The sequence below is a fragment of the Nothobranchius furzeri genome, chromosome 11, assembly GCF_043380555.1.
Source record: "Nothobranchius furzeri strain GRZ-AD chromosome 11, NfurGRZ-RIMD1, whole genome shotgun sequence".
NCBI classification, from domain to species: Eukaryota; Metazoa; Chordata; class Actinopteri; order Cyprinodontiformes; family Nothobranchiidae; genus Nothobranchius; species Nothobranchius furzeri.
In genome coordinates, this window is record NC_091751.1 from 33,430,160 (window position 1) to 33,454,363 (window position 24,204).

The following is a 24,204-nucleotide window of genomic DNA, read 5'->3' on the forward strand; positions in this document are numbered from 1 at the left end:
AAGATAAGCGACCAGCCACTGTGGGAGAACTGAGAGCCATTATGGGTCTTCTGAGTTATTATCGCCAGTACATCAGAGATTTTTCTTGGATTGCTGCCCCTCTTTATGACCTCATGAAGGCTCCTGTGTATTCAAAACAAAGTGACAAGCAAGTTAAAAGAAAGAGACAGACAAACAGAAAACAAACTGGGACCCCTTCCAACCTTCCGATTGTCTGGATGGAGAAACACCAGCGCCTGCTCGAGGAACTTTTGGACCATCTGGTGGAGCCACCAATCCTCGCCTTTCCTGATTTTAACAAGCACTTTGTCCTACACATGGATGCTTCCAACCTCGGCCTGGAGGCAGTGTTATACCAGGAACAAGAAGGAAAAATGCGTGTAATTGCATATGCCTCCAGAACTCTCACTGACTCCGAAAAGAACTACCATTTCCATTCTGGAAAATTAGAGTTCCTTGCTCTAAAGTGGTCTGTCTGTGAAAAATGTAGGGACTACCTGATTGGCTCGTCATGCACAGTTTATACCGGTGGGTTGCTGAGCTTGCAGACTTTCACCTCACCATTCGATATCGACCAGGAAAGGAGAACATTGATGCAGACTGTCTCTCAAGGCTGCCAGTGGACATTGACACCCTAATGAAGCACTGCACTGAGGAAATGTCATCTCGCTCTATCCAAGCAGTTGTGCAATCTGTTGAGGACCCAAAGTCGCATGCAGTGTGGTCCATGTCCCTGTCTGTTCAGTGCAATGAAATTACCAGTTCAGACCAAAAGCCTCTCTCACTGGAAGTGATTTGCCAAGCCCAGAAGGAAGATAAAAATATCAAACCAGTCATTGAATGTTGTCAACTAAACCAGAAACCTGACAAGAATCAGCTGAAATCATTACACAGAGTGTAATGATTTCATCAGTACACAGAGTAAAAGACTGTTATGTGAATGGGAGAAACTCACCTTGGATAATAATGGCTGACAGCAGGCTGCTGTCTTTTCCGAGGGCAGCATCTTGCCGGTCATTATCACGTGACAGCGACTAGTCGACGACAGGCATAAAAAGTCACTATAGTGAAGTCGACTAGTTCACACAACCCCTGCTACTGCTCCCCAGAGTGTTCTGCAGCATAATCAGCACAGTCTCTTTGAACTTGATATCAAATTTTCACCTCCTCTTCATCTCGGCATGGTTAAAGTTACCCTCGCGGTCTATCACTGGCACATCAAAAGTGAGACGATGACACAACCGCCCCCCGTACTTGCTTGTTACCACATTCCACCCGGCTACAATAAGAGACCGGCCATTATTCACCTCCGCCGACTCCGGCCAAAATTGGAGACCCGGCCTTTAATTGAATGCCGGCCTGTATTAGAGGATTTGCGGTAGCTGACTACCCAACTCGAATCGTGCCAAAAGGGGGGGTGAACTTCCATCTTCCCTCGCTGGGTTCTCCTATTCAGGTCACGTAAGTTCTGTTGAGTGTGTGTGTGTGTGTGTGTATGCGTGAATGAATTTCATGTCCAAACCATATCATGCAGACTTGGTTGATCTTGGTTTGTGGTCATGTTGTGGTTTTCCGTAATCATATGATTTAAGTTCATAACAGTTCAAAGTGAGTAACTCCACTACCTGTTGTGTTGATCCAAATTCAATTTTTCTTTATTTTTCAATTCCTAGTGATTAGATAACTTTTGAAGATTAATCTTTTTGATAACTGATTTAAGTTCATTTTTATGCTTCAGTTATTTACTAATCATTGATTCCTACTGTGATAGTCACATATAGGTTTAATTACTAACAACACTGATTTACATTTTAGTGTTTTATCCTTTATTATTACCTACTTTAAGATGCATTCATTCATATAAGTTTCTGTTAGTACATTACAGCTGATTTCTTTATGTTATCTACTATGGTCTCTTTTATTTGACTTTTGCAAGTTTAGGCCTACAGCCATTTTGCCCATCTCTTTTGATAACATTTTGCTCAGAAACGTTGATTCCTCTTGCATATAGTTTAGGGTTTTGTTAATTTTATTCTTTTTGCATCACCTTTTTCCAGTACACGTAGTGTATGGCACTCATTCATTTCACCTGAAAATTTTTCACATAATCTGCTCACATAGCACGTTTAGGTACATATAGGGGGTAGGTTTATTTGTGTTTGTTGATTTGCATCAGACGCAATCTTCGTGTCTACCCTCACGTGCTTGTGTCTGCTCTACTCCTCTCCTGTGCTTCGCCATTGGTCTTCGTTACCTGGGGGACCTCTATGCTTCACTGCCTGATGCTGCCTGCTGCCTGGAGCTCCGGTTCATGGGTCTGGACGTTCTGTGGTCCTGCCGTGATGATGGGTCGTCTACAGTTCACCTGGGACCTGATCCGGCCTCCTCTTCATCTGCCTTCTTCCTACCTGTGGTCTATGCTGTGTGGGAACACAGAGCTCCTTTATCCTGTTTGAAATACTCACAAATAATTCCTAACGATCAATTACTGTGAAATAGCTACCTTCACACAGATATACAAATACAATGATCTACAGATTGTTGACTTAACCACTTCCTAAGGATATGATCCTGACTATTCACCGGCGTGGGGAATGCTTCCTCACTCCTTCTGCCTTCAACTGGGACTTGAAACCTGCCGTTCCTCGACGGAGTCCTTCGGGCCTCTAGGGTTGTTACAACGCCAGGTGGTTTTTCCGGACCACCAATGACCTTGTAAAAAGGGGGACTTGTAGCGTCACTGAATGGCCTGATTCTTGACCCTCAGGTCAGAGACACAGCCTGGGTCACCTTGATCCTGGCTGCTACGACAATCTACAGTGTTTCTTTCACAGGAGACTGAATGTCGGTCTACCAACCCTTTAATTTGACTGCCTTTATCTGACTGCTGTTCCATCCGCAAGACAAAGGACACTTCAAGATTTAAAAAAACATTTTAATAAACTCTTTTCACTGTCTATTACAATGTTCATAAATAATCATCATGGTTCATTTTAACAGTGTTTAATTACCGAAAGGAATTATTATTCTTTGGTTAATAATAATTATTATTTATGATAATCGGTAATGTTTAACAGTGACAAGAAGATCACGAGCACTTATACACAATCATACAGGGCACAGTAAATCAGGTTAAGGTTAACTGCATTCACGATTCTTTTCTCATCCACGAGAACTTCCTATCTTCAGGGAAGGCATGTTTCTGAGGATGTTAAATCCTCCTGTCAAAGCCTGATTCGTTAGACCAGGAAATGCCCATCTTCTAAAGCAGAACTCTGCATTCAGCGAATGAGTTCTAGAGAAGCGGGACGGCCGCCCACACGCTCTTTAACCAACGAGCAATTTCTGTCATGCTGGCAGGATTGCTACGACACAACGAACGAAACCTGCAGAACAAAGCTGACGCAAACTCCTTCAGAGTTATATTTTTTTGAGACGCAACCAGTTTCATCAGTCGTGGTGACCCAGAGACATCTCAGGACCGACTTGGTCGCACTAAGGTGCTTCTATCCACCTCGTGCTTGGGGTCATCATCTCCTCCTGACATCTCGGATCCAAAAGGGGGTCTCCTAACTGGGCGAGGTAGACACTTCCGACAGATTGCGTCTAAATGCTCTTTAATAAGAAGAACTTTAGTTTATCTAGAAACCAAATTCTTTCTACCCAGAACGCGTCTTCTCTCAAGATACACGTTCTGAGAACATTGCATTCACCCGCAAACAAACACATTTCCAGCTTAGATTCATCCATTCACAGGGTTGCTATTTAATACCAAAGTATTTAATACCAAAGCTTTTATAAATTGTCTTTTATATTGTCACGTTTTAAATTGTGTAGTAATACATTTCTTAACATTTTAAACTGGACTCTTCATTGAAATAAACAGAGCGGGTATATTGATCACTGAACAAACAAAGATCTTTAGATCTTCTGAATTAACAAATAACTTTGCTATTAAATTAAATCTTTAAAATTAAATATTAATATTTTGATTAAACATAGACCAACCAAGTTGGTGTATGAATTTACATCTATTATATACATATATCCGTATATGTATACATGCATGTAAATTTCATTCATTAATTTGTTTGATCTTTCTTAGGGATTAAAACATAAGCTGAATAGCAACAGCCTTTAATTCCTAAATATGGAGTTCATTAAACGCTACACTAGTTAATGCAAACCAAATTCTCTTTTTTACACCCAGAACTCAGTTCTTCTAGATACGAAGGTTCTGATAACCTCACATTCACACATTGTCACCATACATCACATCCCATCCATGGGTGTCGCACCCATGGGGGATGTGGGGGATTCAACACCCACACTTTTCTTATTGAGATCGTTCAACTGACACCCTCACTTTTCCAGCTGTTTTGCTCACCTCCACACCAGTCTGGTCTCGCAGTCTGTTTGCCTTGGGTTTTGGTTTCAAGCAGCAGCAGGAGAGGGAGGGAGGGAAGAGCCCAAGGGCTTTGGGGGGCTCTTCCCTCCCTCCCTCTCCTGTTGCTCTGACACAACCGGCTTTCAACCAATCGATTTGCTTCCCACCATAAATCCTGCCTGCCTTTACCTATTTCTCACTCAGGATAACAAAGATGCAGAAAAGGAAAAGGCAGGAGAGGATTGAGCGTCGCACCCGTGGGGGATGTGGGATTCAACACACACACTTTTCTTGAGATCGTTCAACACACACTTTTCTAGCTGCTTTGCTCACCTCCACACCAGTCTGGTTTCTTTATGTCGCACTCACTCTGATTGCCTCATCTCCTTCTTCACCTCCCGCTTCTGACAGCCGATGTCGGGTTTCAAGGAGAGCAGGAGAGGGAGGGACGGAAGAGCTCGACTGAATTCACGATTTTACATCTTGACATTAGCTGTACAAAGTCTGAGTTTGATAAGTGAAGAAGAATAATTTGCAGAGGTTTATAACAGGCGCGGCGCCAGGTTTTCATTTTTGGGTGGGCCACGGTAATTTTGGACGGACCTTAATAAGCAGTGACTTAAGTGAAGCAGGCAGGTCGCGCTAGAAAATTTCATTTAAAAAGACGTCATAAATGTGTTCCCCCGTCATTTTTATTTCTAAAATATGAAGTAAAAACTCCCAATTTAATTTTCATTCATTTGTCATTAATATGTAGTCTACACCCGTGCGTTAAGTGGACCATCTTCCAGTAAAAGCAAAGCATCCGGCCCACCTCTCCAAATGTGTAAAATGTGCATCACAGCCGCTAGTTAGGCGCGTCGCGCGCACCGTCAGCTACGTCAGCCCAGACAAGAGCAGAGCAAATAGAGAAAGAATAGAGGATAATTGTGTCTGGATGTGGATGGAGATTACATTTTACAGCAGCCTGATCATCATTTAAATACGTAAACCATCACCTGTCTTCTAGTCCATGCTGTCAGCATTATTTTAATTGGTATGTGTGTGTGTGTGTTTTCCACTTCAAACACTGGTCTAACCAACCAGACCAGTGTGTCCAGTAACATATTAATGTTACAATTAAACCGTTTCACTTCATGTAGGCTAAGAACATTTCACCTGCCGTGGCCCGACCGCTTCTGCTCCACATAAACTTTGTGCGTGATCAAATGTCTCTACAGGTGCTTTCTGAGCTGAAGGGGCTATTCTGCCTCAGACTGGATGCGTCATGCGTCTCCATATTATGGGCCATTCCCATCTGTACCGGGTCGGCCCAGGCCGGGTAACGTAGGTTTTTTACATATCTGGGTGGCCTGGTATTTTTCCGGGCCAACCAAGGCTCATTCTCAGCCCTCTTCTCGAGGGGGTCTGCTTCAGGCCGACCAGGGCCAACACACCCACTGCTGACAGCAAATTCACACCTTCCATTAAAGCAAGCCTCTGATTGGTGGGTAGAATCAGCCCACATGGGCTTAAGGCAAGGATGTGTGGAATCAACCGGGCCAGGCTGGGGCCGACTGGGGCTACCCGGATCGAGCCGACCCGGTACAGATGGGAATGGCCCATTAGAGACGGGAACAAGCGCTATTCAGCCAAAGTTTCATAATCAGAGAACATTTTTCCAGGTGACACATCCCTCAGAGACCGGGTTTCTTGTTCTTTCAAAACAACCAACATCCTTGAGTTTATCCGTCAAAGTAAACAGTCAAATGGAAATATCTGTAACCTGTCATTTAACTGTTTTACCTTCCTGTGAAGATTGTTGCAAAGAGAAACAATTAAACTTGATTAACCCCAGAGCCATGCGCACTGCGCTGTACTTCCTGACTGTAAATGAGGGGGAAACGATTTAATCAGATCATTTTGTTTTCAACACGGTTTAATGTAAAGTTTCATTCAGTACAAACTTTAGTTACACCAATCTATTGAGACAGAGCCTGGATTTGTATTCTGAACAGTTTAAACATGTTTAAAACGGAGACGTGCGTGACACGTCTAAAATTCACACCTGCTCCACTATTATGGAAATTAAACTAACAAGATGAATAACATGAAATTATTTTAGGCACAGACAACATCTCCCACACTTTTGAAAAGCTTGCATCGCACCTGATCTCATCCACCTAGATCCATCCATCACAGTAGTCATAGTTAACTTGTCATGTTTTTAACTGTTTGGAAAATAATTTTTTTGCTTTTTATAAACTTGACTCTCTTCTTGAATTAATACAAAGTGTTCTACAATCCCCGAATAAACAAAGAATTCTAAATCTTCTGGTTAAACATTCAAAGACCAATCAGACTGGATTTCCATATTTATATGGAAATTCACATCACATTGGTCAAAGTGTAGGGTAGTATATTAAGCTTTAAAAGCACCCAAATACATACAATAATTACTACGTTACAACTATAAGTCTTTTTACAATGTGTTCTAGCGTCCCGGTGCTCCTGAAAGGGGTTGTGGAAGGTGCTGTATTAATAAAGCTTTGAATGATTGATGAGTGTTGATGAGGTGAGCTACGGAGCCCAGCAGCAGAACCAGAACCACAAAGCGGCAGGTGAAATCTTCCTACTTTAAGTGAAATTGTTTAATTGTAACATTAATATGTTACTGGACATGCTGGTCAGCTTGTTTAGATTAAATATTAATGAAAATTAAATTGTGAAATTGTATTATTATCTAAGAAATGAAAATGATGAAAGGAAACGATCATGACCATTTTTAAAACTGTTGGTCAAAATAAAAAAATGTCTAGCACAAATTCTGAATGTAGGTATTGTTTCTGTACCTGTCTGCTTGTAACTTCATAACTTGTTTAATTAAGGCCCATCCAGAAATTAAAACCTGGTGCAAGCGCCTGTGTTAGTGGACTTTTTGGATGTCAAATTTTTACTTTTACTTGATTTTAAATAGGTTTAAGTAGTACTACTCCAGTGATATATTTGTTGGCAGTAATGAAACGTCTGGGCTCCGTTTGTTTCTTTTGAGTTCGTAGGGATCTACAGTACAGGCCAAAAGTTTACACACACCTTTTTATTCAGTGTTGTCTTTATCTTCATGACCATTCACATTAGAAGATTCTCACTGAAGGCACCAAAACTATGAATGAACACATGAGGAGTTACGTACTTAAAGCCTCTTTCTGGAGTATTTCTCTTATCTGATGGCACCATCTAGTGGCTGACAAGCATATCACACTCCTTCTGTTTAAGATGGCGACTTCACGTTTCTGTTTATGAATGTGCTTCTGTAGCCGCCAAACAGCTAAATCACGTTGTTTTATGAGTATTATTCTCATGTCATGTTGTGTTCTCATATATTTATATTTTAGTGACTTACTTGTCCGTGAAAAGTTCATCAACTCAGCATCAGCCAAGGTAGTCCTTACATTTGAAGCAAGTAAGCGGTAGTCTGCTATTGGTTAGTTCTCCCCGGCGCTCAGTTTCCTATTGCACGGAGCTCTGCGGGGCAGAAAAAAAATGAAAGGAAAAGCCCTCTATATTCGAGAGTCCATCCATCCATTTTCATCCGCTTATCCGGAGTCGGGTCATGGGGGCAGTAGCTTAAGTCGAGAGGCCCAGACTTCCCTCTCCCCAGCCACTTGGGCCAGCTCCTCTGGGGAAATCCCAAGGCATTCCCTGGGCAGGTAAGAGACATAGGGTGTTTCTCAATGTCAAGGTGCCTGGCCTTGTGAGACGATGTCTCGCGAGGCCAGGCCCCTTGCTTACGAGGACGCTGTCCTTCCTTGGTCAAAGAAAACGGTTAAATGGAACAGACTTGCATCACGTGACCGCAACTTCCCCGACGGCCATGTCACTTGACATGGGAGATAACATTATATTTTATAAATATAAGTTTCAAAGTTAACATATAAACAAGATTTTTACTTTTTAAATTGTGTGCATGTTTGTTAAATTAAATATATAAGTGAGTTACTTCCCGCTAGCCACTGAAGCTGCAACTACTAAGCAACTAACCAACAATAAATAACTTCTTTTGATCTAAAGAAAACATTTTTCAATTGTTGACTTACTTTTAAACTTGAAAATTGTCCCTGAAGTAGCTGCCGGCTTCTGATCCGCTGTCCTTTTGAAAACACTGAGGCATATTCTGGGTTATTTGACCAAGGCTAGGCTACAAGACACCACCCGTGTAGCCTTGCTCAGCTAGCTAAACGGCTAACAGAGAACACACACCTCGGTAGAACATGAACATTGAAACGCGTCTTGGTGGCTCCCGATGACATATCTCCTAGGCATCAAGGCAAGGTTCCTTGGCATTGAGAAACACCCATAGTCCTTCAAACGTGTCCTGGATCAACCTTTCGGCCTCCTCCCGGTTGGATGTGCCCGGAAAACCTCACCGGGGAGGCGTCCAAGAGGCATCCTGACCAGATGCCCGAGCCACCTCAACTGGCTCCTCTCGATGTGGAGGAGCAGCGAATCTACTCAGAGCCACTCCCGGATGACCGAGCTTCTCACCCTATCTCTAAGGGAGAGCCCAGCTGGGGAAAACTAATTTCAGCCGCTTGTATCCATGATCTCGTTCTTTCGGTCACTACCAAAAGCTCATGACCATAGGTGAGGGTAGGAACGTAGCTCCACCAGTAAATCGAGAGCTTCGCCTTCTGACTCAGCTCTCTCTTCATCACGACAGACCGGTACAACGCCCACATCACTGTAGACGCAGCACCAATCCGCCTGTGGATCTTGTGCTCCATCTTTCCCTCACTGATGAGCAAGAACCCGAGATACTTAAACTCCTCCACTTGAGGCAGGACCTCATCCCTGACCTGGAGAAGGCATTTTACCCTTTTCCAACCCAAGACCATGGTCTCAGATTTAGAGGAGCTGATTCTCATCCCAGCTGCTCCACACTCGGCTGCAAACCGTTCCAACGAAATCTGAAGATCACGTTCTGATGAAGCCAACAGGACCACATCATCTGCAAAAAGTAGAGACCTGATCCTCAGGGCACCAAAACAGCTCCTCTTAACACCTTGGCTGCACCTAGAAATCCTGTCCATTTAAATTATGAACAGAATCGGTGACAAAGGGCAGCCTTGGCGGAGTCCAACTCTCACTGGGAATGAGCCCGACTTACTGCCGGCAATGTGGGCCAAGGTCTGACTGGTCATACAGGGACCTAACAGCCCAAATCAGAGGGCCTGGTCTATTCGAGATTATTTTGCTCAATTGAAAATCTGCAAGATGGTAGATAAGTCATTACATTGTCTTGTTTTATAGATTTGATCATCTAAGGAAAATACATATTTAAATAACTTTTGATAAATCAGTAGTAAATATATTTAAATAACTATTGACAAATCAGTAGTTAAATATACATACTTATACAGAAAAAGAGGTACATAATATAATGTTTAAATTGAATATTTTCAGAATTTTGTCTTTTTTAAAAAGTCAAGTTAAAGTCCCATTAGGCATGATCACACACGGCTGAAATTACATCTCTGCATCTGACCCATCCCCGTGGGGAGAGGTGTCTTATGTCTGATTACATGAACTCTGGACCAGTTCCACAAACTTTCACTCAGGTTTTATTCTGTTGGTCGTTTTCAGGCATGAGGTCAGGTTTACGTCACAATCCAAACTTTTAATCAAACTAAAGTCTGTTTTCCTGATTTTCATCAAATTTTCTATTTACAGAGCGTCACAGAACTTTTCTAGCTTGCTGACATATTTGGTGTTACAAACAGATTTTGATCCAAATGCCATTCTCAGATTTTACCAGTACCATTCTGATCAAAAGGGTTAGGGTTGATTGATTTGGACCCTTTGTGGCAGCCCAGACCAACTGCACCACTCAGTAAAGCTTCATGGAGGCTTCAAACAGCTGGCTCAGGTCTTCTTCAGAGTGCTCACGAGGAGACAGTTTAGTGACACGCTCCTGCACAAAAACAGAAGAAATGACACCAACAGCTTGTGGAACACCTAAAGCTGCAGGTAGGAGTCTCACCTGAGGGAGGGTTCCCTTCACCAGCGATGGAATGTCATCTCTACTGTAACCAACAGCTCCAAGACCGTCCTCCACCTGCAGTTCAAACAGGAACTGACGCAATGTATCGGCCAGAATGGCGCCAGCATCCTGCCTTTTTACCTGACGAACATCTGCACCTGAAAACAGCACAGTGACAGCATTACCATACCCCTAAGGACTTCTGGATCTTGTGTTGGAAAAGGCTAGTCTCTTTCACACCACATAAAATATCTGATGTGAAAAAGACCTTGCCTACCTTGGCTTAGGACCGCCCACAGGAAAGTGACAGCAGAACATGTTGGTGATTTTGTTATTTGTGGAGATAAAAAATATTGGTTGAATTTTTTTAATCCCCAAAAAAAGTTAACAAAGGCAGAGGAAGAGCTGCGTTGATGTCAACCTATCCGAGGAGAAATGCTGGCATATCATGAATATTAATGAGTTGCTGTTTTCCACCCACCCCTACTACTCTGGCTAGCTTCTACCCCCTGAATATGGCCACAGACCTGGGCTGTTTCTCAATGCCTTGTTGTCTTGGCCCCAACCCGGTTGCCTAGGAGATAGTTCATCAGCAACTGCCAAGACGTGTTCCATTGTTCATGTTCTACTGCTCTCCATTATTTAGCCGTTTAGCTAGCTGAGCAAGGATACACTGGAGGTGTCTTGTAGCTTAAATTTGGTCAAAAATTTCCCAGAATACACGGCGGTATTTTCAAAAATGATGGCGGATCAGAAGCCGGCCGCTACTTTGGGGGAAAAATTTAAGTTTGAATGTAAATCAACTAATTGTAGCTATCGGGCTGATATCTGAAATGTTTTGTTTTATATCCAAAGAAGTTAGCTATGGTTGGTTAGTTTCTTAGTAGTTGCAGCTTTGGTGGCTAGCGGGTAGTAATTCACTTACATATTTAATTTAACAAACATATACACAATTTTAAAAGTAAAAATCTCGTTATACATTTATATTGAAACCTATAGGTATAAAATATAACGTTAGCTCCCGTGTCAAGTGACGTTATGTGACCGCGGCTTCCGATGCAAGTCTGTTCCATTTAACCGTTTTCTTTGATCAAGGAAGGACAATGTCCTTGTAAGCAAGGCTTCTGGCCTCACAAGACATTACCTTTTGAGGCCAGACGCTTGCTTACAAGGACATTGTATTGAAGTAAAACTTTATTTAAAGCTTTATTTAAAACTCAGCAGCTCTTCTGCATTATTGTTGATTGTTTGGATGGTTCTGGTAGGCCGTGGTGTCTGGGGTGGTCTGAAGAGAAAGGATAGATATTGAGCACAAAGCTTAAAACCACATTTCTTCAACATGTATAATAATCAGTGTGAACTGTTATGTTCGCAGCAAACACTATTTGGTTTATATTTACATTAACAGCACCTATTATTTGAACAAAGCTTCTGTCTTTAACTTTTGCCTTTGTTTGCATGTAATAAAAATAGACTTTAGCCTAAAGCAGTGGTTCCCAATCTGGGGTCCGTGAGCCCCCAAAGGGGCTCCCCACAATTTTGTCTGTGCTGAGGTTGTGAGGTTGGAAAGATTATATTTGTAAAACTTACATTTAAAAAATCCCCAAAACACACCCAATAACATAATAATGACTCTGTCTAAGAGGTGTAACTCTGTATGTCTGTTTAAAGTTTGTAATTTATCACTTTTGATGTGTTGGGGTTGGGGGAGGGGGCCTGGCTAATCTTGAACATAAGCAAGGGGGTCCCCAGGGAAAAAGGTTTGGGAACCATTAGCTTAAGTAAATCCAACTACTGTACTTTATTTCTCTCGGAAAATAAGAATGTCATTAAGCTTTTCTGTCACATTATCCATAATTAATGGAATACTTTGTTTAATATGTCTCTTTGGTCTGCCCCAAAAGTTAATACATAAACTTCAACGGGTTCAAAATAGACTGCTCGTAAAATCACCAGAACACCCTATTCTGATCACATCACCCCTGTTATTCAGCAGCTTCATTGGCTGCCAATAAAGCTGAGGGTCCACTACAACATTTTTGTCCTTACATATAAAGCCATTCATAAGCTCACCCCCTCTTATCTCTCGCAGCTCTCACAAGTCACTAAAGCCTCTCACATGCTCAGGTCCTCTTCTTCCATCAACTTAACTAATCCACCAGCACGTCTTCTCACGTTGGGATACCGAGCATTTAGCAGATCGGCACCCTCCCTATGGAAATCATTACCTGCTCAGCTTAGGAACATGGCTACCCTTCACCAATTTCAGGCTATTCTCAAAACTCATCAGTTCATAATTGCTTATTCACTGTAACTTTTATTAGTGTTTTATCTGGTTTTATTTGAGTTTTAAATTCTCAAGTCATTGAATGTTTTAATTTTTAATTTTTTTATTTTTAACCTGATTGTACCTTGAGTTTTTTGAAAGGCGCTCAAATAAAATGTATTATTATTAAAGGTGCAGTTCAGACAAGTCATTTTCAGTAAGCTAAACTAGCTCCTAGCTTAGCCTACATGTGGTGATTAACAGTGCCAACTCACTTAAAGTTAAATAGAAGAAAACGTTCATTTTGTCGTCAAATTAAACTCGACAATGAAATTTCGTTTTGAAAGTTTGATAAAAATGATACTTTGACACCATTAACTCCAGTCCACAACTCCATGATGACTGACCTGTACTCATTAGGCAATGGATGTTCATTAACTTCCTACTTTTTAATGATAAAATGCCCGAAGTTGTAGTGTTGGGTCCAAGTATTTTGTCTAGGGTGGGCGCAGTGGGCCTCAGGGAGCTTGCCCCATTCTTGAAACTGAGTGTGACTTCTCTGGCTGTTGTACTGGATGGAGATCTTGTCTTGGCCAGGCAGATCAGTGTGGTGAATAAATCTAGTTTTTATCAATTAAGAAGGATCACCAAGGTAAAGGACTTGCAGTCAAAAATAATTTTCTGAGCTACTGGTTTTTTACTCCCCTGTACAGTCTCTGAGGTTGGCTGATAGGATGCTCCTGGAAGTCCCAAAGCTTTCTCTGTAGCGGCCCCTAGGCTCTGGGATATGCTGCCTTTAATCATTAGGTTGGCCTCTTCTCTGTCTGGTCTTAAATATCTTTTGAAAACTTATTTTTATGATTTGGCTTTTAACTCAGCATGAGTCTTTTTAGTGTTAGTTCTTAAGCTATAGTTGTTATGCATTTTTATGTTGTGTATTTTGTAATGCTTTTTTATTTCTGTGAAACACTTTGGTCAGTTTATACTGTTGTAAGGTAGCCTGGCAAGCCAGACTAAATAAATGTATTATTTAGTCTGGCCACGCTCCATTGACGGCTCTTGGTTGTGGGGCGGGTTCTACCGTTGTCTTTCAAATGATCTCCACATTCCACTGGACAATGAATGTGACATACTCTTTGTTTCACTCTGTTGCATCATCCCACCCACCAGGCATATAGAGTGCCCTGATTGGCCCACAAAGCGGATAAAGCTCTGTGATTTGTTCACTAAGCAGATAGAGCACTATGATTGGCCCACCATTATGGACCAATCACAGCTCTTTATGTGTTTGAAACCCCTCTAGAGAGCTGTGATTGGCTAGCCAGAGTCCTGGTAGGAGCTGCTGAGGTTCCAATGGAACATTCCTAGACCAAAAGTTGCAAAGCAAGAATTTGGTCTAGTTCACTAGGCTAGTTGTAAGGTGCTATACAAATAGTTGGCTTGGACTGGCTTGGTATGAGTGTAACCGTTTTTGCTTGAACACCAGTAAAACAAAGGAAATGGTGATTGACTTCCAGAGAATCACTACTACTACTCACTCACCAGTAAACATCCAAGGAGCAGACATAGGTGGTGGATACCTTTAAGTACCTGGGTGTTCACCTCAACAGCAAACTGAACAAGTCCAACACAGATGCTGTATAAAAAGGGTCAAAGTCACCTCCACCTCCTGAGGAGGCGGAGGTCCTTCAGAGTTAATTCCCAGCAGCTAAAATTATTTTATCACTCTGTGGTTGGCTCGTTGTCCACTCTGCTGTGGTCTGTTGGGGTGCAGGCAGCTCTGACCAAAACTAAGAGACTGAACAAGCTAGTTAACAAAGCTAGGTCAGTTCTGGATTGCCCACTGGATTCAGTTGAGAAGATGTGTGAAAGGAGGATGGTGGTGAAGAGGACCTCCATGCTGGATAACTCCTCCCACCCACTGCATTCCACTGTGGAGACCATAGACAGCACCTTCAGATGGAGACTGAGACTTCCCCGATGTAAAACAGAACGCTACAGTATATCATTCAACCCCTCTACAGTAAGAGTGTACTCCTCAGTTTAACTGATACTGGTATTGTCCTGGTACACATTAACATCAATGCAATATTTAGTATATATTCAGTATGTGTTCAATACTTGTGTAATACCTGGAATGAGACCGTTTATCAGGGCAGTGCCCCTCGATACCTTGGGGATCTGTTAAAAAGACATGTACCCTCAAGATCATTGCACTCTGCAGATCACTTCCTGCTGACTGTTCCTCCCTCCAGGTCTAGGACATGTGGGGATAGGGCATTTTCTGTTTCTCCATCTTTGGCTGCTTTTAAGAGTCGCCTGAAGACTAATTTTTACCATCTGGCTTTGCCCTAATCTGTTCGATGACTGGTTTTAAGTGATTTTAATAGTTTTTTTTTTATTTTGGTTGGTATTAGTGATTATTTTTTTTCATCTTAGTCTTATTGGTGTTTGGTTTTCTGTGTTTTATTTTTGCTGTGTTCAGCGCTTTGGGTGCCCCTTGAGGATAATGGAAAGCGCTATACCAATAAAAGTTGACTGATTGATTGATTAACATAAGCTAGGTATTCTTAAATATGATCCAAATTTCCTTGTTTTGATCACAAAAAAATCTGCCAATGGGGTAAGTTACATTTTCTTTGCTAGAAATGTAAAAGTTAGCAAATAATCTTAATATTAGATTATAGAATAGACTTTATTGATCCCACTGTGGGGAAATTCACTTGTTACAGCACCAACACTTAAGGTAATAATTTGAAGAAAAATAATAACAAAGACACATGGATATACACCTAAAGGATTATCAGGAACATCACACTAATACAGTGTTTGACTCCCCTTTGACCTTCAGAACTGCCTTAATTCTATGTGGCATTGATTCAACAAGGTGCTCAAAACATCTTTAAATGCAACAAGGTGCTGAAAGCATCTTTAGAAACGTTGGCTCATAATGATTGGATAGCATCTTGCAGTAGATGGGAGATGTGTGGGATGCACATCCAGGGCAAGAAGCTCCCATTCCACCACATCCCAAAGAGGCTCTATCGGGTTGAGATCTGGTGACTGTGGAGCTTTATGACATGGTGCATTATCCTGCTGGACGTAGCCATCAGAGGATGGGTACATGGTGGTCATGAAGGGATGGAAATGGTCAGAAACAATGCTCAGGTAGCCCGTGGCATTTAAACCATGCCCAGTTGGCACTAAAGTGTGCCAGGAAAACATCACCCACACCATGACACCACCACCACCAGCCTGCACAGTGGTAATAAGGCATGATGGATCCATGTTCTCATTCTGTTTATGCCTAAATCTGACTACCATTTGAATGTCTCAACAGAAATCGAGACTCATCAGACCAGGCAACATTTTTGCTATTTGTAGTGGAGATGAGTGGTACCGGTGGGGTCTTCTACTGCTGTAGCCCATCCGCCTCAAGGTTGTGCGTGTTGTGGCTTCACAAATGCTTTGCTGCATTCCTCAGTTGTAACGAGTGGTTATTTCAGTCAAAGTTGCTCATCTATCAGCTTAAATCAGTCGGCCCATTCTCCTCTGACCTCTAGCATCAACAAGGCATTTTGGCCCACAGGACTGCCGCATACTGGATGTTTTAGCCCTTTTCACACCATTCTTTGTAAACCCTAGAAATGGTTGTGGGTGAAAATCCCAGAAACTGAGCAGATTGTGAAATACTCAGACCGGCCCATCTGGCACCAACAACCATGCCGCGCTCAAAATAGCTTAAATCACCTTTCTTTCCCATTCTGACCTTCAGTTTGGAGTTCAGGAGATGGTCTTGATCAGGACCACACCCCTAAATGTATTGAAGCAACTGCCATGTGATTGGTTTATTAGATAATTGCATTAAGGAGAAGCTGAAAAGGTGTTCCTAATGATCCGTTAGGTGAGTGTATACATACATAGGAAGTAGTCTAGAATTGTAACCTTCGACGACTAAAAAATAAAAAAGGAAAAAACTTGGGTTCCAACACTATGCAGCAAGACACGGACATACTATGTAAATCTGGTACTGATCGAGTATTGAACACATACTGAATTTTGCATTGGTGTTACGGTGTACCAGGATAATGCCACTACAGCTTAAACTGAGGAGTTCTACGCTCTTACTGCAGAGAGGATGAATGACCTACGGTGGCGTTCTGTTTTACATCTGTAATGTTATTATTGCACTAGTTATAGGATTCCTAGACTAAAAATATGATAAAATGACAAAAAAATTATTTATTTTTTCTCTCTTAGAAATAATTCTTTGCAGTTCTCCCTGAAACAGAAACCCCAGAACAACTCATTCATACTGAGGGCCACTACAGATTTGTTAAAGAAAAATAAAGCGTGACTGCTATAAAACAGGTAAGTGGGACCAGGTGAATGGGCGGCATTTGTAGCTACACACCTTTAACCTGGTTGAGCGGGTGTTGATCTGAGTGAAGTGAGACCTCTAAAGTCGTGATTTTAGTGTGAAACCATCTGAAGAAGTTTTAGTCTTAGATTCTTTTGGTTTTGTTCGCTAACAGCCATTGATGCTCATCAGTTTATTTATGATGTGTGTTTAGTGCATCCATTATATGTTCAATGATATGACAGTTTCAAGTACCGAGGATCTCTGCTGCCTCCAGGTGGCGCTCCGGACACATTGGTGCAATGAAGGAGAAGACAGCTGGAGACGTGAGGACAACTGAGAGTCCATGAGGCTGCACAGACACAAAGTTGAGGTTTACCAAACATAAAAAAATCTCTTGACACATGGCATCAACAGAACTCAGTGGCAGCTAAGCATTAAAATGAATATCTTTGGTATGTTCTTGCTGTGTAGCTTTTCTAACTGCATTGTTGGTTCTTTTTTAAAACACAGAAAATGTTTCTCTTTACCTTGCTCCTATTTAATGTAGGTTTTTCCCATTTGACATAGATAGCTTCCTTTACTCCTCTCTCAAACCATCCATCTCACCAGCTCAGTGGAGTAGTGGTATTAGTGTCCGCCCTGAGAATGGCAGACTGTGTGTTCAAATCCACTGAAAGGGTCATACCAAAGACTTTCAAAAAAGGGACCCAATGCCTCGCTGCTGGACACTCAACATTTAGGGGTTAGATTGGGGGGTTAAACAACCGAATAGTTCCGGAGTGCAGCCGTGTCTGCAGCTCACCGCTCCCTCAGGGGATGGGTCGAATACGGAGAACAAATTTCACATACCAGTGTGACGACTTATATAGGAAACTTTTTACTAATTGGCTTAATGACCTGACCTGTATTGGAACGTTTACTGTGAGAAGATCCTTGAGATGACTCTGGTCCGGATTTGGCGCTATAGAAATAAATGAATTGAATTGAATTGGGACTTTAACTTAAATTTCATCTTCTCTGTCCAGAATGTGTACTTTGTCATCTTTAAATGTGTGTCCCTTGTCCTTCAGGTGTAGATGGGCTCTAGAGTCTTGACCTGAAGACGTGGCTCTCCTGTGTTGTGCCATGCTCTTCTCTGGTTGTTGTTTAGTTTCCCTGATGTAAAGGTCTGGACAGTCCACACTACATTGAACTGCATAAACAACGTTACTAAAGCCTAATGTATACTTGTCCATTAGCTCTGCATGGGAGAGACGCACACACATTGACAGAGACATTTTACTTTGGGACTTGTCCGTCATCTGGAGAGTGTTGCAAAGCAATCCCCCGCCAGGACAACAGAGGGCTTAGCGCTGTTCAGAGGTATCCTGATATCATTACAGTCAAATATCCTATTACTATTAAACAGGAACTAATTTGTCCCTCATTCCCTTCCACCTCTTGGTGCGATCGGCACCTCTAAACCCACGTTTCTCCATTACTTGCATTCATGAATTTAATGCTTGCTGCATATTGACTGCAGACCTTTGTTAAACAGTTAAATTGGTTTAATGGTCAACAGTGCTAAGGACGTTGATATCCGGAAGGTGCAATTCAATTGTATTTTTATATTTATTTCTATTTTTATTATTATATAATATTTTCTGACGTTCTGTAACCTCTGTCGATGTTGCGCTGCTTTTTTTGGAAACTGAATTTCCCGAAGGAACTCACCCAAGGGATTAATAAAGTTTTATCTTATCTTATCTTATATCTTAATATTCCTTCAATCAAGGGTGGATAAATGTTCATATTTTCAGACTTTTTCTGCAAAGCACTCTTCAATCTACTCCAAAATATAATAAAACTGCCCTATTTTGCCCAGCTGTGTGCAGCAGGTCTATTTCTCTTCTAGAATAAGAAAAACTGGTGATATAGGTCTATTTAAACCAGGGTTTCTCTTACATAGGCGTAGCCGTGGCGGCCCGCCACGGCTGAAATCCCACCGCCACGCCTACAAGATCCCAAGTTTTTTTGTTTTTGTTGGCGCCGTTTCCCGAAGAAGCAGCGGGAACTACTATGTTGTCGCTTGTAATCACAGCAGGCGGGCAGCAAGGAGGAGCAGGCAGGGCAAGGTGCAGTTACAGCATAAGTTACTGAGTTTAAAATTAGAAAGGTAGCAGTGGATATAATGCCTTTTGGTTTACATGTTTCAATAGCATTAAGATAAATGAGTGTTGACGATCTTGACAGGGTTTCCTCCCCCCACCAGGCTAAGCATCACTTATTCATGTAATTTTTTTTTTCATGTCTGACTTTAACCGCATCTAATACTGTATTACGGCGTGAGCGCAACAGCGACAACTTAAGATCGATGTGTGAGCAGCCTGAGAGGTCGGGTGTTTCATCTGAACCCTTAAAACCTCCAGCAGGCTACATTGCACTATTGACGTGTTAGCGCGCGGCGCTAACAACTTAGCGACGTGACATGTCTCGGAGAAAGCATAAAAACACGTTGGACGCTTCTTCTGAAGCGGGAAAATAACACCTCTTCTTAAGCAGAGCACGACGTCGCCTCGGCTCGTTCACGGCTGAGCCGGACTGAGCTCGATAACATTGACCCAGCACAGCCACTGGGTCGTTGGAGCTGTCCCGTGACTGCCTGATGGAAAACCAGCAGGTTTCATCAGACTCGTAGTTTCTTGTTTTTGCTGGGGACCCCCTGTATTTTACCGCTCCCTCCTGCAGTCTTCCCCTATTAACATTTAAAATGATTCTGTAAATTCCGTGTATCGATAGAAAAAATCTCTGCCAGCTGCAGTAAATGTAGTTTCCAAATAATAAATAAGATGTGCATTCATCTGTGTATCTCCTTTGACCCGCATTAGTGATATTCTCAGCACCAGAACAGTGAAGCAAAGAAACAGATTCCTGTTAGTGATTTTATTTATTAGGTGCATCTAACCTGTTCTATTTTTCTCTGAAATGAGATCAAATCAGTGCTTCTATGGGTTGTCTCCAATCTGCAATGGAAATTTTTACTTTAGTTAGAGACGTGTCATAATTTCTCCCCGTGTGTGTATGTGTGTGTGTGTGTGTGTGTGTGCGTATGTGTGTGTGTGTGCGTGCTAGGGGTTGCATGACTTAATTTTTTTTTAAGTCGACAGTCAAGCAATGAAAATCGAGTCGACTTCGACTAGTCGTTGATGACATCACACACCTGAAGCGGCACGGGGGGGGGGGGAGGTTTGCTGGAGTTTGACAATTAAAATTGCGCCCACATTTTCTAAGTTAACACATCTCTTTTAACAACGGTAGTTTCTGCATCCTATTTCAGCCCTCTCCCCCCTCCCCCTGCGCAGCAGCCGCAAACTCACTGGTGCGCCTGCAGCCTCTCAGAGTTCCTGCTAATTTCATTTTCTGTTCCTCACTTCTGATTACCTTCAATGGTGTTTGTTTGTTGCAACCACCAGGTACAAAAACTAACTTGTTTTTATTTGACTATTTTTCTGTCCTGCCTGTTTATTATCTTCCTGCATCTCCTCTCAATCCTAAAGAGAAACTGCTACCTGGGTTCATATATATTCACCTTATGAGTTACCTTTGAACTGCAGTTCTAAAAGATCTACCGACCACAAAAACAGCGGAGTGCCGCTGCTCGCCGGCCAACTACAACGGGACCGTTTTTGCTGCGGAGTTCGTGCCGGAGCGGAGCGCAGCGGAGATAGTGGAATTTTGGGGGTGCGTCACCGGAGGACAAAACAGGTGATGCGCCTCGCTCCGCAGCAGCGAAACGCATCAGGCACAAATAAAAGACAGAAAATATTAAAGGAAATGAGCCGACATGAACAATTGCGTGTTTAATTTGTTTTTGAGGTGGCGACACCTGATTTGGTGGTGCTAAGGACGCAGATGTCTGGAGCGCGTCAACGATCAGAGCTTTGCATGCGCAAACTGGTTAAGATTAGGATGGGGGTGAGGGGAAGGTAAAATTGCAAGAGGGAAAAGGTCACAGTTTGGTTAAATGTCCGTTTTACCACCGGTGTCAGTACCGACGCTCTGGCACAGCGCGTTGCCTCCCAACGCGCAGGGGCTCATCACCTGCTGTCTTTTCCGAGGACTGCATCTTGTCAGTCATTATCACGTGACAGCGACTAGTCGATGACAGGCATAAAAAGTCAATACAGAGCCGTGAAGTCGACTAGTTCATACAACCCCTAGTGTGTGTGTGTGTGTGCGTGTGTGTGTGTTAACAGACAGCTGTACCAGAGAAAAGGCACTGAGGTTAAAGTCTGACAAGAATCAATACATTTTTATGCATTTAATCTACTGGTTTATGTATAATTTCTCAAGACAGCTTGAAGTGAGTTAAGCCGGGCGTACACTGTGCGACTTTTTCACTTTTTTGAGCCGATTTTCCAGTCGTGCGAGAATCCACGAGATCGGGGTGAGTTTTGCGCCGAGCGGTCGTGTAGTGTACAGGGGGTTACGAGAGGCGATTAACACCACGTGACCAGCTACCGATCAGCAGTCGTGAGGTCGCACGGACTTCTGGTGTGTTTAATATTTCGATCGTCCCTCGTGAGGTTATCGCACTGTTGAAGTGGCGCTGCGAGCAGCTGCGACCCAAAATGTATCAGAACCGCTCACGACGCATGCGCAATCCTGCATCAACGCCGCTCGCCTGCTATTTCCCTAATAACACACGTTGTTCGTTTTTGTTTCTACACGTTTTTTTACTCACAAAGATTGTCAAGAAAGCGTGTTTGTCGTGTTCATGTCAAATTAAACTGATCACATAACACAGATTTACTTTATTTCGTTTTCCTCATCCAACCCCCATAAATCCCTGTGTGTCCTGCAGCACTCCCGAAGGACAAGAGGCAAAACACAACAAAAAAGTCTGACGTGTTGAGTAAAAACTGCTATTTTTAGCATATTTTTAGGGCCGACGTGTTGCTACCAGACGTACAGTGTGAGCAGTCAGGTCGCATGCGAGAACTGGGTCGTGCAGTGTGAGCACATGACTCGTGAGATCTGCCTTGCGAGGAAGTCGTGCAGTGTAAGCTGAAGCTGAGTGCTACGAGTGAAAAAGTCGCACAGTGTACGCCCGGCTTTAACTTGTACCGTATTTTCCAGACCATAAGTCGCTTCGGAGTACAAGTCGCACCAGCCATAAAATGTTTAATGAAGAAGAAAAAAACATATATAAGTCGCACTGGACTAGAGTGAGTTTACATGCAGCCAGTAACCCTTTTAAAACCCGAATATTCACAATAACCCGGTTCCGCAGGTCCATGTAAACACCTCAAAAACGTGGATATGCTCATAACCGGGTTTTTAAAAACCCGGTTACTACACCTGGGGCAACCCTTTTCTAACCCGAATGTTTGGTCGTGTAAACGCATATCGAGATATCCCCATCAAAGCATGTGTTCTGCGCATGCTCTGTTCGCAAGGAATCTTGGTCTTTTGAGTAGCGAGACGTCTTGTATGGAGTAGGACCTGGCTGCAGACATCAGCTGGTGTGTCGAGAGCAAGATGGCGTGTCATTACTTTTACCGGAAAATCGACGAGCGAAAGACCTCGGCAGGAAGTTGGTCTTTTTTTGGCGGCCGCTACGTTGTTTTTGTTTCAACCATACTCGGCGGATTTCAATTGAGGAAAGGTAAGGATAAGGATGATAGATGAAGAAAGAAAAATAAGGATGAAATTAACTAATTGTTGCAACCGTTCTTAGTTCTTAAATGTAGGCACTGTAGCGTTTAAAGCTTTACCAGAGAATTATTGCAAAGGCACCGTGTTTCATAGCTAATTGTATCAATATTAACACGCAGTCTTAAAACGAATGCAGGGAGATCACAAGCTAGCTAACACAAAAGCTACATAAATAAAGCTATCAGCAATTGTAGCTTAGCTTTAACTTAGCTATTTGATTTTTCTGGTCTCCCTGTTTGTTAAAACAGTTAAAGTAATAATATTAACTTTATATATAATTTAGATATGATATAAAGACCACGATTTCTAATACTGACTTGACTGAAACGTTATTAATACCCTTTTTTAATTAAAAAGCGTAGATTTTCAGAGATTTGTAAGTGGTTTCAATCACTAGTTTTCATACGAGGCTAAAGTTAGCTATTCGGGAAATGGCTAAAGGGCTAATACACCCAATTTTTCTCTACTCTGACCATTTTTATTCTGCTCTAGCTCAAAACCTACAATACATACACTCTTCAAACCTGTTTTAGATTATTCTGGGCTCGTAGGAATGCATAAAACATAGTTTGTGATTTGTGAAACCTTCCTCTGATTTGTGAAACTTCAAAAAGACAGATTTATGAATTTATTTTTCAGCATCTGGCCCACACTGGAACTGGTCCTGTGCACCCAGAAATAAAATGTATTTTCTGGACAAGCTTAGCTTTCAATATCTCTAAATATTTTTCAGTTATTGTGTGTGGTGTGCTGGGTCATTCTACTGTGGTTGAACAAATCAGGTGTCCTGCAACAGGTACAATAACTTTGAAATAGTAGCCGCTTCTCTAATTAATGCCGCCCTCCTTCTGATTCTGTTTCAGAATAATCCTAACCTTATAAAAAATAGATATTTTTGTCGACTGACTGCTTTGATCGGGTTTGGTTTATATTAATATTACCGGATTTAAGCACATGTAGCTGCAAATCATTCAGGAGTTACAGGCCTTAAATATAGATCTAAAATGAATATCGGACTTCTTCAAGTGACACTGACAAAACTCCTTACATGTGCTTGTATTCTTCATTTGCTAATAAGATGTATTTTATCTAAATTACAGGACAATCGAGGCTTTGAAAAATGGAACCCAGGCAGTGATTTCAGATGGTGAAGTCAAGGTAATGTTTAATTATAATAAATTAAGACTCTAAAATTGGACATAGGATAATGCAATCTCTTGTTATCTGTGGTAATGTTGCTTATTTTTAACTCTTGTCTCTACTCAGACTTTGTATAAGGATCTCTGCAGCGGTGGAGTGAAGTCTGGCCTCATGTATCTGTGGCACAATCCAGGTGTCTCGCTTAAATTAAAGCAAAGACTAAAGCCACTGATGTTCCACTTTGCTGATGCACAGGTAAATGTATACTGACTTACAATAAGTTGCATCACATTTATTTATGTGGATGCATGGTCAGTGGGCCACCTGGGTCC

General features: G+C 42.1%; 1 protein-coding gene across 1 annotated transcript in view; it reads right to left on the minus strand.

Annotated features, from left to right (window-relative positions):
* Nucleotides 1-9,969: 9,969 nt before the first annotated feature.
* The window catches only part of adhfe1 (alcohol dehydrogenase iron containing 1), a 35,518-nt gene continuing 21,283 nt past the window's right edge, over nucleotides 9,970-24,204 (minus strand). Inside the window, exons 12-14 of the mRNA XM_070541493.1 lie at nucleotides 17,288-17,384; nucleotides 10,407-10,564; nucleotides 9,970-10,337 (exon numbers count right to left, since the gene is read on the minus strand). Coding sequence (XP_070397594.1) covers nucleotides 10,254-10,337; nucleotides 10,407-10,564; nucleotides 17,288-17,384 — 339 coding nt within the window. The 3' untranslated portion in view covers nucleotides 9,970-10,253. The remainder of the gene's footprint in view (nucleotides 10,338-10,406; nucleotides 10,565-17,287; nucleotides 17,385-24,204) is intronic.